Genomic DNA, 15306 nt, shown 5'->3' with positions numbered 1-15306 from the left:
TGAGCAGTGTCCATTGATTACCACTCTCTGTCTTCTCCCCCTCAACCACCCCTTTATCCATAGCAGCAATTTGCCTCCAATGTCACACTGCTCCAATTTGTGTAGCAGTCTTCCATGTGCAACAGTATCAAAAGCCTTTCTAAGATCCAAGTATATAATATCAAAGTTATTCCCTGCATCCAGTTCTTTTGTGACTGCATCATAATATCCAATCAAGTTGGTCAGGCAAGACTTCCCCTTAACAAAACCATGCTGTGTCTGAGCTATAACTGAAGTCTTGTCTAAATGATCCTGCAGTGCTTCTTTAACCAGTGCCTCCATTAATTTTCCTGGAACAGAAGTTAAGCTCACAGGTCTATAATTACTTGTGTCAGCCTTTGATCCTCCTTTGTGAATTGGGGTCACATTTGCACATTTCCAGTCTATGGGTACCTCCCCTGAGTCCAAGGAAGCTCTCATAATTATGGCTAAGGGTTTGCTTACTTCCTTTGCTGCCTCCTTTAATATAACTGGATAGATCCCATCCACCCCGGGTGCCTTTCTTGTGTTTATCTTCAACAGTTTCTCCTCCACTTTACTCCCAGTTATTTCAAGATTCTGTAGCTTACTGCTAGAGTTGAATACACCTCTGGCATTCCCCTTGCTGAATAACTCCTCATGTGTGAATGTCGATGCAAAATATTCATTTAGTTTGTTAGCTACCTGAGCAGGATCATCAACAGTTGACCCATCAATATCAAGTGGACCAATCTGATTCATCCCCTTCCTTCTAGAGTTAACATAAGTAAAGAACTCTTTGCTGTTTTTCTTTGCATCCTTTGCCAAGGATTTCTCGTAATCTGCCTTTGCCTGCCTAACCTCCTTTGTAACTTGGTTGCATATCAACTTGTATCTATCATAGGCTTCGGTGTCATGTGTTAATTTGTAAGTATCCCATGAATTTTTCTTTTCTGCCATATGCCTCATTAGTTCATCTGACATCCATTTTGGCCTAAACGTTGAACAATATTTCTTAGTTGGTATGTAAAGCCTAGTAGCTTCCAAGATAAGTTCTTTCAATGCTTCCCATTTTGAATTTGCTGTTGGTAACATCATCAGTTGGTCCCACTGTATAGAATTTAAATACTGTCTCAGTCCATCGTAGTCGCCTTTACGGAAGCAATAACCCTTCCCTTTACCCCTAATGGTAGTTACCTCTTTCAGTAAATCCCACTTCAGCACACTGTGATCACTGCCACCTAGTGGTTCGTTTATCTGCAGATTCTTAATGCATGAAGAATCACTGCTGATAATCAAATCAAGAGTATTACTCCCTCTAGTTGCCTCCCGAACATGCTGATGTAGAAAACAATCATCCAATAAATCCACAAAAGTCCTGCTAGTGTGTGAGTAACTAGCCCCCAAATTCCAGTCAATATCTGGGAAATTAAAATCTCCCATTATAAGACTCTCTGATTTACTGGCCCGCTCTATTTCCCTGTACAGTTCCTTATTATACTCATCAGAGTGATTAGGCCTATAGCACACTCCTACTCTCAATTTTGATCTCCCAATGCTTATGTCACACCAAACTGACTCAACACTGCACTGTCTGGCGATGTCAACTGGCTTCACTTCCTTGGTTTTTATGTGTTTCTTAACTAATAGCATAACCCCTCCTCCCTTCCTATCCTGTCTTTCCTTTCTGTAGACGTTGTACTCCCCAAATTGCAGTTCTGCATCCCTTATATCTGTGTGACACCACGTCTCTGATATCCCGACAATATCTGCCTTTGATGTTTTGAGCAATACCTCAAATTCATCATATTTATTTACTAAACTCCTAGCATTGGTGTACACGCAAGTATACCTGCACCTGTTTCTATTCTTAGCTACCCTAACACAACCCATGTGTTTACTTGTACCGCAATGGCTCCCAGCAGTCTCTGAAATACCATGCATCTTGTTTTCCAGGCTTCTGCTCATTCTAATAGAAGCAGTGCAAGAATCTCTTTCACCTCTGCCAGTGGCTACTGTTAATCTATTGGTCTTTGTCTCCCCCCAAGCTAGCAGTTTTCCGACCCACCTAACACTGCCTCGATAGCATCAGCAAATATTCTTGCACCCTTTTTATTTAAGTGTATCCCATCCCTGTAGAAGCAATCTCTCCTGTTAACAAGTACAGTCAAGGCTGAAAAAAATTCTACCCCTTGAGCCTTGCACAATCTTTCCACTCAAAATCATTTGTAAAAAAATTCAAGCTCTCAATGGGAAATTTCTACCGCTGCAATCTGCAATTTTTATCATAGGGGAGGGCTGTAGCCTCTTTAGCCCTGTCTAGGACTTCCTCGCATTCAATGATATTTATTTAATATTTGCCAATTTTTCTACTGACTACATTAAAATTGGCATCTATAGAAAGTGACAACCGGGCTATGTTTTGTTGCACTAGAAAATAATTCTAAAAAAAATTAGTTCCCGTGAAGCATATTTAGATTATAAAAAATTAAGTTATCTTCTGATGAACTTTTTGCCAATAATTTTTGTAAAGGTGTTTGTTTAATTATTGATCTGTCAACAAAAGATATTAGTCAGTCATGCTATTATTATTTATTTGGTTTTTTTTTAGGAGCATTACAATTAAGGCCATGTTGCTCCGGGGATATGCAGTGGTCATTCCCTGACCTTTCCACATCCTCCGTATTTGGTGGTCACGGGTTCAAACCCCGGTCTAATCAAAAAGCGTGTGCTATGCACTGCTGCTCCTGCCCACCTGGCTACGGAGGTGCCAGTCATGTCAACATTGATATGCTTGTACAGGTCGACCATCACTAATCCTGCAGTGTTGGGACCTGCGGGATGCCAGATTAGTGAGTTTGTCGGATCACCAGTGGTTATATTAGCACATACAGTTTACCCAACAGCTAACCGCCTCATCCTACCTTTAATTAACATGTTGACTGCCAAGCTAGTTTAAGAAAAAAATTCTCCAGGAGCCAAAAAGTATTTCGCAAATAATTTGATTAGTACTGTAATTCTAAAATAAATATTGTAATGTCAGTGTTGTCTTTTTTTCGTTTAAAATATCAAAAAAAAGATATTTTTGTGTCATATATATGTGGCCGACATGGCCCAGTAGGTCACTTTATTTCTGGAGAAGCCATGTCGGCCATATACATGCGACGGCAAGGCGCCTCTGTAGCCAGGCGGGAAGGAGCAGCAGTGCGTAGCACACGCTTCTTGATTAGACTGGGGTTCGAGCCCATCACCACCAAATACAGAGGATGCGGAAAGATCAGGAATGACCACTGCATATTCACGGAGCAATATGGCCTTAGTTGCTAATGCTCCTAAAAACCAAATAACAAACAAACAAAGCTATTACGGCATACGTATGAAGGTCGTTTGTGATTAGTTTATTGCAAGCGCGGCGAGCGCTGAAATAAAACTAATTGTGATAAAATACTCTCAAACGTCACAATCAGTTTGTCAGTATTGTTTGTGAAAACAAGTTCATTAGCGCACTGTATTATCCATCATATTGTGTTGTGTTTTTCTCCAAGTTTGTACAAGTGTGTTGTAAAAAAAAAAAAAATCTAGAAAGGAATGGCTAAAAAAAATTTACTAAAATAAGAGGAGCTCAGAGAAATTGCTGGAATTTACAATTGCTAAGCAGAGTTAAACTTCTCACAGACACACCACTGTAGAGTTTTTTTTTTTTTTTCAAATGCCCAACTTTATCATTTATGTACAATGTACGGTGTTTGTGCTTTACGCCACGAGAAGCACTTCCTTTATGCATTGGAACCATGGCTGGGATTAAATGTGAGCAGGTTAGCAGGTTATAATAATAAATGCACAAAAACAAGTAGGAATAGCTTGCCAATGTTTATGAGTTTGCACTGACAACTGATGCTGCATCCAATGCCACCAAAACAGTTGCATCAGGTCGGTGTGCCGACTGGGGAAATTTGAAATTACATTCGTGGAAATTATGCCCGAATTAGCAGTGGAACCGGATTACCGGTGGCCGGATTTTTTTTTTTTTTTTTTTTTATGAAAACCCCAAACACGAAAGGTATCAAAACCTATAGTACTTAGGATTAGTGATGATTGGCCTGTATTACATTTCCATCGTTATTATCTGATAAACACTCCTGTGGAAATATAGCTGTTTTCATTGGAAGTGAAACACAGCACAGCTATTAATGCAGACCATTTCATGACTTCTTCTTTCTCATTGTGCTTGGGTGAATTTAGAACAGAATGTAACAATTTTTTTTTTTTGTTTTGTAGGAAGAGAATGGATTTGTACCAGGAATGATACAGATTGATGAAGATACAGATGTCGGAGACTTCTACAATCATCTTAAAGAAAGATATTGGCAGATTCCACGTAATCATTTGGATGTTTACCAGACAGTTCTTGGTGTTGGTCAGTTTGGTGAAGTTAGAGAAGGTATAGTGCATAGGAGATCACAAGCTATACCTTGCCTAGTGCAGGAATCTCAGTGTAAGAAACAATGTGACTGTTATAATTTCTTAATATAGTGTATCCTATCCATTATTTCATATATTTGAATATTTGTAAAATAATAAAAGTTTACCTCAATATAGATGTAATGTAATAATCAATATAATAATAATCAATATAATAAATGTAACTATCTTTTTCTTTGAACTGAGGAGGATTAAATTTCACAACAAAAAGAATAATAATTCTTACATTCAAATATATTAGATAGTATGAACCAGAGTTGTAATGCTCAATACGTTCTATGTTGATATCAATATTTGTAAAATAATAAGAGAAGTTTACCTCAATATAGTACATAGAACACTTCCTTATGATACTCCAGAAATAAAACAAAAAACTTACATTAGAGTAACAAATAATTTAAAAATTAATTAAAAATCAATTTAACACAATTAAAAATAAGAAAATTAATTAAAAGAATTTAACAAAAAAATTTGCAAAACGATTTTCCTTCCTGAAGCTGACAATGCTTTTCGACCGTATGTCGTGATCACAGAAATGAAAATTACCGAATAGGGGCGAGTATGAAACTTAAATAGAGATTTGTCTTCATGCATGTGCATAAAAGCCCACGAACCGGAGATGAGATATGGCCGACGAACATTAACAGAATTTCCGTGTAATTTAATTTCTACGGTTTCTGCAAATAGTCGCGTATAATTACGTTGGACACTAAGTATTTTGGCCCCGTTAAATAAAAAAGTGTTTTTCGTTAACTGCGTGAAAGGCTAATTCTGACGCTGCTGAACGAGAAGCACCGGCTGAGGCCGCATGTTGATTAACACGAATATTGGTGTAGTATTTTGTATCCTATCCTTAGCTTTTACCCTAATTCGGTTTATTGTAGCAAGGGGATAACTGCTGGTTAATATTTGTATTTCTGAGCCCAAAGCAGATTTCTGATCCCAAAGCGTCGTTGAATATTTGTAGGCATTTAGAAATTGATTAAAAATAATCGATCTTTTGTAGGTGAACAGGTGATAGCTGTTATAATGTAGAAGAATACCGGTGTTTGTAGATTTTCGATTGGATTTTATTCGAGTCCCGAGTAAGCATGCAATTTAGAAAATTTAATGACTTTGTATCCGTATCCTCCCTTTCCAATGTAAATTTGAGCCTAGAATGAATATTATTAAACGAATGTAAAATGTCGTGGATAGTACTACTATCAGTAATAACTAGAACATCGTCTAAATACCTCCCATGATACGGGGTCGAAAAGGTGTCAAATGTATATGCTCAATCGTTGAGAGATAGATCTTCGATTTTATTAAGCCACTCAGGCTCAAACCCATTGGCAAACCAAAAATTTGTGCACTTTGTCTTGAAAGGTGATATAGTTGGCCTCAACTAACAGTTTAATTAAGTGAAAATTTTCCTTAATAGGAAGCTTCGTATAATTAATCGGTATCGAGTTATTATTTAACATATCCCAAATAATGTCTAATGTGTATTCAACATTTACATTCGTATATAACGAGGTAACATCTAGTGAGAATAAATTGTCATTGTCACCAAGTCTACAATCCTTAAGGTTATTAAATAGTGTATCGTAGTTCTTAATCCCAAATTGTATCACCTGTCTAAAGGGTTTTATAATGCTATATACATGTGTGTGCTAAGGATGAAAATGCTGAGTTTCTGTAGGAAACAATAGGCCGAATAGGAAATTCAGTCTTGTGTAATTTTACCTGACTGAAAATTGCAAGAATATTGTATGTGCTGGCCTTCAATTCCTTTAACTGAACCATAGTAATGTAGTCATTTTTTTGGTACGTAGTTAACGTTTTATTGTATTGATTGACTAAATTGGTAAATAGTGCCGGGTCTACTTCAAGATAAGTGGAGGTATCTGAAACAACGGATTCTAACTTATTAATATAATCAGGTTTATCGAGTATTACCACTGTATCTCCTTTATCTGCCCTCTGTATAATAATGTCTTTATTTTCCCAAAGTTCACGTAAAGCTGAACTGTCATGTGTAATTAATTTAGGAAGTCACGTTTCTTTTATGTTATTCACCACTTGGTTAACTTGTTGAATAAATAAATCTTTTTGTGGAGCATTACGAAGTCCAAATTCAATATCAATTACGCACTGTTTTTTTTAAGTAGTTTACGAGGTGGTAAATTATAATTTAATCCTTTGGATAAAAGTGAAATCTGGTTCTGCGATAGCATATAAGAGGAAAGATTTGTAACCTGTTGATCAGTCGGTTTGTTGATTGCTGGGCGAGGGGGTGTTCACTAACTAGCTGACGTATTCTGTGGTAGCATGTTGTGAGTATGTGGGGGGGGTTGTCACCCAACTTGTATGCACTTGGTCGCAAGCCTGCGACAGTGTTTTAGAATTCGTATGAACATGTCTTGACCCTCCCGATAATGTTTGTAATTTGTTAATGTGTCTGTTTTTTATATCTGAGGCCTGTGCTTCCCCTCGCAAATCTATGGAGGTCTTCAATACAGACCAATCGTTAGGATGTAGATAATTTTTTAATTTATCGCAAAGCTTCATAACCTGGGAAAGGTATTTTTGTTTATTAGTATACAGAGATTTTAAGCCAAGTTTAATGATATTACACAATGTGGCAATCAAAAAATTTCAGGCATAAAATAACTAGCACTTGCCACATTGCATAATATTGTTAAACATGGCTTAAAATCTCTATGTACTAATAAACAAAAATGACAGGTTAGGAAGCTTCACGATAAATTAAAAAATTATCTACATCCTGACGATTGGTCTGTATTGAAGACCTCCATAGATTCGCGAGGGGAAGCACAGGCCTCAGATATAAAAAACAGACACATTAACAAATTACAAACATTATCGGGAGGGTCAAGACATGTTCATACGAATTCTAAAACACTGTCGCAAGCTTGCGACCAAGTGCATACAAGTTGGGTGACAACCCCCCCCACATACTCACAACATGCTACCACAGAATACGTCAGCTAGTTAGTGAACACCCCCTCGCCCAGCAATCAACAAACCGACTGATCAACAGGTTACAAATCTTTCCTCTTATATGCTATCGCAGAACCAGATTTCACTTTTATCCAAAGGATTAAATTATAATTTACCACCTCGTAAACTACTTAAAAAAAACAGTGCGTAATTGATATTGAATTTGGACTTCGTAATGCTCCACAAAAAGATTTATTTATTCAACAAGTTAACCAAGTGGTGAATAACATAAAAGAAACGTGACTTCCTAAATTAATTACACATGACAGTTCAGCTTTACGTGAACTTTGGGAAAATAAAGACATTATTATACAGAGGGCAGATAAAGGAGATACAGTGGTAATACTCGATAAACCTGATTATATTAATAAGTTAGAATCCGTTGTTTCAGATACCTCCACTTATCTTGAAGTAGACCCGGCACTATTTACCAATTTAGTCAATCAATACAATAAAACGTTAACTACGTACCAAAAAAATGACTACATTACTATGGTTCAGTTAAAGGAATTGAAGGCCAGCACATACAATATTCTTGCAATTTTCAGTCAGGTAAAATTACACAAGACTGAATTTCCTATTCGGCCTATTGTTTCCTACAGAAACTCAGCATTTTCATCCTTAGCACACACATGTATATAGCATTATAAAACCCTTTAGACAGGTGATACAATTTGGGATTAAGAACTACGATACACTATTTAATAACCTTAAGGATTGTAGACTTGGTGACAATGACAATTTATTCTCACTAGATGTTACCTCGTTATATACGAATAAATGTTGAATACACATTAGACATTATTTGGGATATGTTAAATAATAACTCGATACCGATTAATTATATGAAGCCTCCTATTAAGGAAATTTTCACTTAATTAAACTGTTAGTTGAGGCAAACTATATCACCTTTTGAGACAGTGTTACAAACAAATTTTTGGTTTGCCAATGAGATTGAGCCTGAGCAGCTTAATATCGGAGATCTATCTCATAATGATTGAGCATATACATTTGATGCCTTTTCGACCCCATATCACATACTATGGGAGGTATTTAGACGATGTTATTGTTATTACTGATAGTAGTATATTCAAGACATTTTACATTTGTTTAATATAATATTCATTCTAGGCTCAAATTTATGTTGGAAAGGGAGGATACAGATACAAAGTCATTAAATTTTCTAAATTTCACACTTCCTCGGGACTCTAATAAAATCCAATTTAACATTATCGAAAACCTACAAACACCGGTATTCTTCTACATTATAACAGCTATCACCCATTCATCTATAAAAGAACGATTATCTTTAATCAATTTCTAAATGCCTACAAATATTCAATAACGGAATCTGCTTTGGGCTCAGAAATATAAATATTAACCAGCAGATTCTTAAACAGGGGTTATCTCCTTCCTACAAGAAACTAAATTAGGATACAAGCTAAAGATAGGATACAAAATACTACACCAACCAACAATAGTAATATCAAAAAATACTTTATTTCTGTCCCATATGTTGAACAGTGGCACAAACAGCTTAAGATTCTTTAAAGATACTGAAATTGTAGGCCAATATGGAAATTACACACTATACTGAACAATCACTCAGTCCTTTCCTCGTTCACAACACAAATTAATGACCTGGTATACAACATTTCTTGCGGTGATTGCGACTCGTCTTACCAGGGTTCGACGCGTTTTCCTTTGAATATTCGTGTTAATCAACATGTGGCCTCAGTTCGTGCTTCTCGTTCAGCAACGTCAGAATTAGCCTTTCATGCTGTTAACGAAAAACACTTTTTTATTTAAGGCCAAAATACTTAAGTGTCCAACGTAATTATACGCGCTATTAAATTACACGAAAATTCTGTTAATGTTCGTCAGCCATATCTCATCTCTGATTTGTGCACTTTTACGTGCATGCACGAAGACAAATAATTCCTATTTAAGTTTCATATTCACCCTTATTCGATAATTTTCATTCCTGTGATCACGACATACGATCGAAAAGCATTGTTAGCATCAAGAAGGAAAATGATTTTGCAGTTTTTTTCATTAAATTCTTTTAATTAATTTTCTTATTTTTAATTGTGTTAAATTGAATTTAATTTTGTTAAATTGATTTTTAATTATTTTTAAAATTATTTGTTACTCTAATGTAAGTTTTTCGTTCTAATTTCTGGAGAGTATCATACGGAAGTGTTCTACGTACTATATTGAGGTAAACTTCTCTTATTATTTTACAAATATTAATATCAAAGTAGAACGTATTGAGCATCACAACTCTGGTTCATACTATCTAATATATTTCAATGTAAGAATTATTATTTTTTTGTTGTGAAACTTAATCCTCCTCAGAAAAAGAAAGTTACATTTATTGTTGTCTAAAATTGCACTTCACATTGGCATCCATTATTTTATGAATATGAGGGATACAATTACAAGCAACTCTTTTTTTTTTTTTTTTTTTTTTTTTTTTTTTTTTAATTACAATTGAAGAGCAACAGTGACAGCCATTTTTATGGAATGAAGGCAATTTTAATATTTTCAGAAAATGTCATTAATGAGAAAGAAAGACATTTATTATACCATCGCCAACTGTTAAGTAAATTTATTGAAATTTACTAAATTTCAATTATCAATTTATTAATCAGTTATTTATGGGCTTACTGATACTGGAATCAGTAAGAATCCCCCTCCCCCCGTTGAATGTGAAGTCACATTCAATGGGGGATTCTATATGCAGATTTCTGGCCTCAGCATGATAAACACACTCTCTCTCTCCTCTCATGGCAAAAATATTCATGGCAAAATTTGAAGATTTCTTGGAAAACCAACTAAATAAACCTAAATTCTGGATCAGGTACGTCGATGACGTTATAGCTGTCGATATAGCAAAACCTATATAAATTCTTTGAGGGTCTCAACAACCACCACCAAAAAATCAAATTCAAAATGGAAATAGAAAACAATTGCAACCTTCCTTTCCTGGACATCCTGTTCACAAAAAAATCCTCAGAGCTACGTATGGAAGTTTACAGGAAGCCTACTGATACTGGAATCATATTAAACTGCAAATTCTGCCGTCCTTTCTCAAAAAAAAATACTAAGAGCTTACAGAATTTGTAAAGAAGATAATCTACAACAGGAACTAATAAAAAATAAACAAGCTGGCCATGAAGAGCAGATTTCCTCTACACATTATCAACAAAGCCATAAAGGACACCTCCAAGACCATCACATAACCCCCAACCCAGCAGGGACAGAAGAACCTCTATATGTATATGGTACCTACCACCTGTCAGCACTAAAATAGCAAAAGAAGCCAAGAAATTTAGTATCTTAACTCTTCAAAATTTCAGCCTGCATCAAGCAGATCATAAAACAACAGCCCAGCAACCCAACAATCCTAGAGTCCTGTCTATAAAATAGACTGTAGGTGTGGAGCTACATATATAGGAGAGTCATACAGACGTCTATACAGCAGAATCAAAGAGCACAAAAAAGATGTATACTATGGAAGAGTTCTAAAGTCCGACACAGCCCTCCATGCTTTCCAATGTGGTGACACTTGGGATTTCAACAACACTTGTATCCTTTCTACAAATAGACAGTACAACAGAAGGAAATTCAAAGTAGCCTTTTACATAAAAATGTTCAGAGCCTCAGCAATCAATAGAAAACAGGGAATAGAGTTCAACCCACAATATTTTCATCTTTTTGATAAAAAAAATAGAAGAAGAAAAGAAAAACCAGGAAAGAAAATAGGCCAGTTGTCCAGAGGAGTTGCCCACATAGAACCCCTTCCAGACTATCAGAACCACCCAGCACACCAACCCTGACGTCAGAGTATAAGAACAAAGGTCACCTCAGACTTCCACTTTTCAAGAAATCCCGAATCCAGGATAGAAAATCTGGCACAATTCTATTGGCAATTGGAATTAATCCCTCGCCCATAAATTAACTGGTTTCTGGTGGCATTGGCAGGAGGAGTCTGTCAGCAGGTAAGAATTTAATCTCTTTGTATTTACTTAAGATTTATTTAATTTAATATCTGGTTTCTATTGTAACAATAATTCAAACTTATAACTGTTTATTAGCAAATTGTAATCAAAATATTGGTAATCGTAATTTTGTAATATTATTACAACTAGAGAAAAATTAGAACGAGTTACAAATTGTAACTCGTTCTAATTTTTGTTCCTCCAACAGCATGGTCTGATGATGGGTATCCATAAGATACCTGAAACATCACCTTAATGTATAGTAATTTAGGCAAATACAGTAGACTCTTGATTTTCCAGGATAGATTGTAAAAAACAAATCCCGAATAATTGAGTTCCCAGTTAATCCAAAAATACAGAAGTCCCCGACATATGTAAGAGATACGTTCCAGGACTTCTTAATTTGTTGAGTTTTACGTAACTCGGAATGACTAGTAACATTACTACTATATTATTATTGACAAATCTGAATTCAGCGCGATACTTGTTAATGTTTGACCATCTTCATACATTCTTATTAGTTTAATTTTCTGATCTATATCAATCGCTTTCCTTTTGTTGGTAGATGTACTAGTACCGCTGTCACTTATTCTCTTAGTCAGCACCATGATAACGATCAAAATTAAATTTTCTGTAAAGAACTTCACAGGGTTAAGGCGAAAACTCACTATTATCACCCCACGTGAGCTGACTTTTTACTAAAGCACATTTCTGGAGGTCAACAAAAAACAAAAACAATCTGTACTTCCGTTTTATTGGGCGTTTCTGTTAGCGCAATCTATTATAAACAGGTAGTAAACTCGATCTTATTGTATTTGCGATAATACCAATAGCTGGAATTCTGTGGGGTTTTACATTATTATTATGGTGAAGTGTGCGTCCCCTTCACTGAAATCTTCAGTCATATAAAAAAAAACCATAAATAATTGTAATAATCTTCTATTTTTTTTCCTATTTTTTTGCTTGTTACCCCGTTACCCCGATCTCACTTTTGCAATTTGTGCGTGCCGTGATCGTCATTATTGATTGCTTATTATTATTTTTTCTGTTTTAAATTTTACAATCCTAAAAACTAAAAAAAAAAATTGTGAAAACAAATTTACGTAAATCGGCAGTTGCATAAGTCGGGGACTTACTGTATCGAAAAATGTTCAAAATATCTGACTGCACAATTACCCCGGGTTCATGTCTCAGCGAATCATACAGAAAACTATGTTCTTATTGAGGCATTTAGACTAAATCATTTCTACTTTGGAATGAATTTTAGACAAGAGATCTGGTGTCAATGCAGTTTTCACCTTCCAAAAAAAAATACAATATTATGTCAGAATCTGACCTTTAATAACCCCTTTTATGACAATAACACCAATGGCAACACCAAAGACTTCACATATGAGTGTGCATAAATTCAAATTTAGGAAGAGTAGTTGTAGGATAGTTACGTATAAATTTGCCTTCTGCAAGCGAGTAGTTGATTGTTGTGACAAACTATCATTTGGTCTTGTCGAAGTGTTTTTATAAATTCAAGAAGAACTGGACACATTATTAGAGGGGATAGATGAGTGATATGAGAAGTTTTTGTTTTTTTTTTATTTACTAATGCTGTATAAGCTTGTTTTCTTGCATCATTTCCCATTACTGATTATAATTATTGGATAATGTTTTCTGCAGTGCCATGTTACGCAACAAGAGAAAGCAATACTATTGATCTGATTATTGAAGTGACTCTTTTGTGCATTAAGAATATCCACATAAAGAAACCGCTTGGTGGCAGTGATCATAATATATTGATATACTTATCAATATATATTTTTTTGATCATAATATACTGATATAGCAATATGACTTTAGTTGCTAATGCTCCTAAAAACCAAATAACAACAATAACAACAGCTGATGCTGTTTAAACTTTTCCTTATATCCTTTGCTACTACTGCTACTAATAATAACAATTTCCAGTTCATGTTAATAAATGATGAAATTTTTTATATCTAGGTGAAAGTGTGCAGTTTAAACTATAAGGAAAACTTTATTCTCTTTAAATTCATCATTTCAGATTGTGACAACTTTAAGCTAGTGAAGGAGACATTTCTTCTCACTAGCATTCTGGAGTTTTAACTTCAGGAAATTTCTTCATCGTTCTAATATGCTTAATTTTGAGAAAACTTGATCTTTTAAGTCTGTAAATTTTTTTTAAAGATTTTATTTAAATAGCACTTATCCTTTCCTGATGATATTCATGCACATTATGGTGAAAAAAGGTAAACTGCGGCCATTATCAACCCACTGCAGGATGGAAGCCTCCTCAACTATTCATGTTAAGGGAAATGGACCATAATCTGCCACACTGATCCAGTCCTGGTTGGCAGACCGACCATGTTTAGCAGTCAGGGTCTTGAACCCCGGTCTACTCAAGGAGCGTGTGCTACTGAACTTCTGCTCCTGACCACTTGGCTACGGAGGTGCCCTTATGGTATCTGTACAGAAATCAGAAATGTAGAAGATTGATCTCAAGGTGAGCAGATTTGAACGCAAAAAAAAAAAAAAAAAAATTTCAGCAAGTAATCAAATATGTGAATTGTTGAAGACCTGCTAAATAATATACCACTTGTTGGTTATTACATTTTTTAGATTAACTGCTGTGGTTACTTCCTGGTAGAATAAAATGACTTAATATTTTTGTTATTTCAAAAATATAATTTGTTTTTATATTAGAGAGAGAGAGAGAGAGAGAGAGAGAGAGAGTACACACACTTGTACACAGTTTTTTTTTTTTTTTTTCTTGGTCATTATAATATTTCTTTTTGTTTATATAGCTCCTCTAGCCCTTATGGATAAAGAACAAAGGAATCTGCTTGCAGAATTGGATTCTATGACTAGAGTTGGTTATCATCCTAATATTGTAGAATTCATCGGTGCTTGTGATGAAAGAGGCAAGTTGAAATATGTGTACAGACACAGACACTTTTAAATATATATGGATCTTTCTTTAAACAATATTTGGTTTTGATAGACAAAAATCTTTAGATTAATTTTTAAAATTTTGTTTTAGACAGACACCGAATATATTCCTCAAATTTCCTTTGAAAATTGATGCCACAACCATTTATTGATATTCATGTGGCATATTCTCTCCAGAGCCCCAAGATGGGAAGGGGAAATGTTGCTGGTGACAAACTGTTCCCTGTCACAAACTGAGATGCACTGTATGTTCAGTGGTCATTAGGTTTCAAGCAGTCAGATAAACCGATGGTACCAAAAGCAAACACCTGGTTATGCATACAAAAATTTGCAACTAAATGTGAGAATCAGTAATGCATCTGTAAGGAACAGTGTAGAACAATTATATACAAGTTCATTCTTAGCAGATGACTGCACTCTCTCAAAGTATATAAATAATAATGAGAGTATTTCATTTGTTCCTAAAATATTCTTTAAGTAAATTAAAGGTGGAACCCTCTGGATTTCCAAAAAACATCACAGGCATGGGGATTGTACTTCCCATATGACTTGTATGATGAAATAAAATAGACATTTTTGAATAACACAAATGGGAATGTGTTTTTAGAATTCATAGAAGACTTTAGTTAAATCAAAATAAAAATTTACAAAAGAACATAATTTGCTATTTAATATCAGTTTCTTAGCATTACTTTTAATGCTAACAGTGTCTACATCAAATTAACTTAACTTCTTTTAATATTACAGCTATTAAACCACGACCCATGTCGCGGTGTCATTGTTATCGATCGGTTCCGCCATTACCAGCATTGCGCCTGGTTGGAGTCACTGCACATCTCGTGCTCTAATACTTCCT

The 15306-nt window shown here is 35.1% G+C and overlaps 1 protein-coding gene across 3 annotated transcripts in view; it reads left to right on the top strand.

The window, feature by feature from the left end:
• The window catches only part of LOC150077627 (putative inactive tyrosine-protein kinase Wsck), a 359285-nt gene that overhangs the window by 138239 nt on the left and 205740 nt on the right, over positions 1-15306 (top strand). For all 3 annotated transcript variants that reach the window (XR_016547735.1, XR_016547736.1, XM_090386934.1), the window contains exons 9-10: positions 4276-4492; positions 14306-14422. Coding sequence is in view for 1 of the 3 variants with exons in the window: in XM_090386934.1 (XP_090243060.1) it covers positions 4276-4492; positions 14306-14422 (334 nt within the window). In the remaining 2 variants the exon portion in view is untranslated. The remainder of the gene's footprint in view (positions 1-4275; positions 4493-14305; positions 14423-15306) is intronic.

This window comes from Mastigoproctus giganteus, chromosome 12 (assembly GCF_048544385.1).
Source record: "Mastigoproctus giganteus isolate SK-2022 chromosome 12, ASM4854438v1, whole genome shotgun sequence".
NCBI classification, from domain to species: Eukaryota; Metazoa; Arthropoda; class Arachnida; order Uropygi; family Thelyphonidae; genus Mastigoproctus; species Mastigoproctus giganteus.
This window is presented reverse-complemented; position numbering and strand designations above follow the sequence as displayed.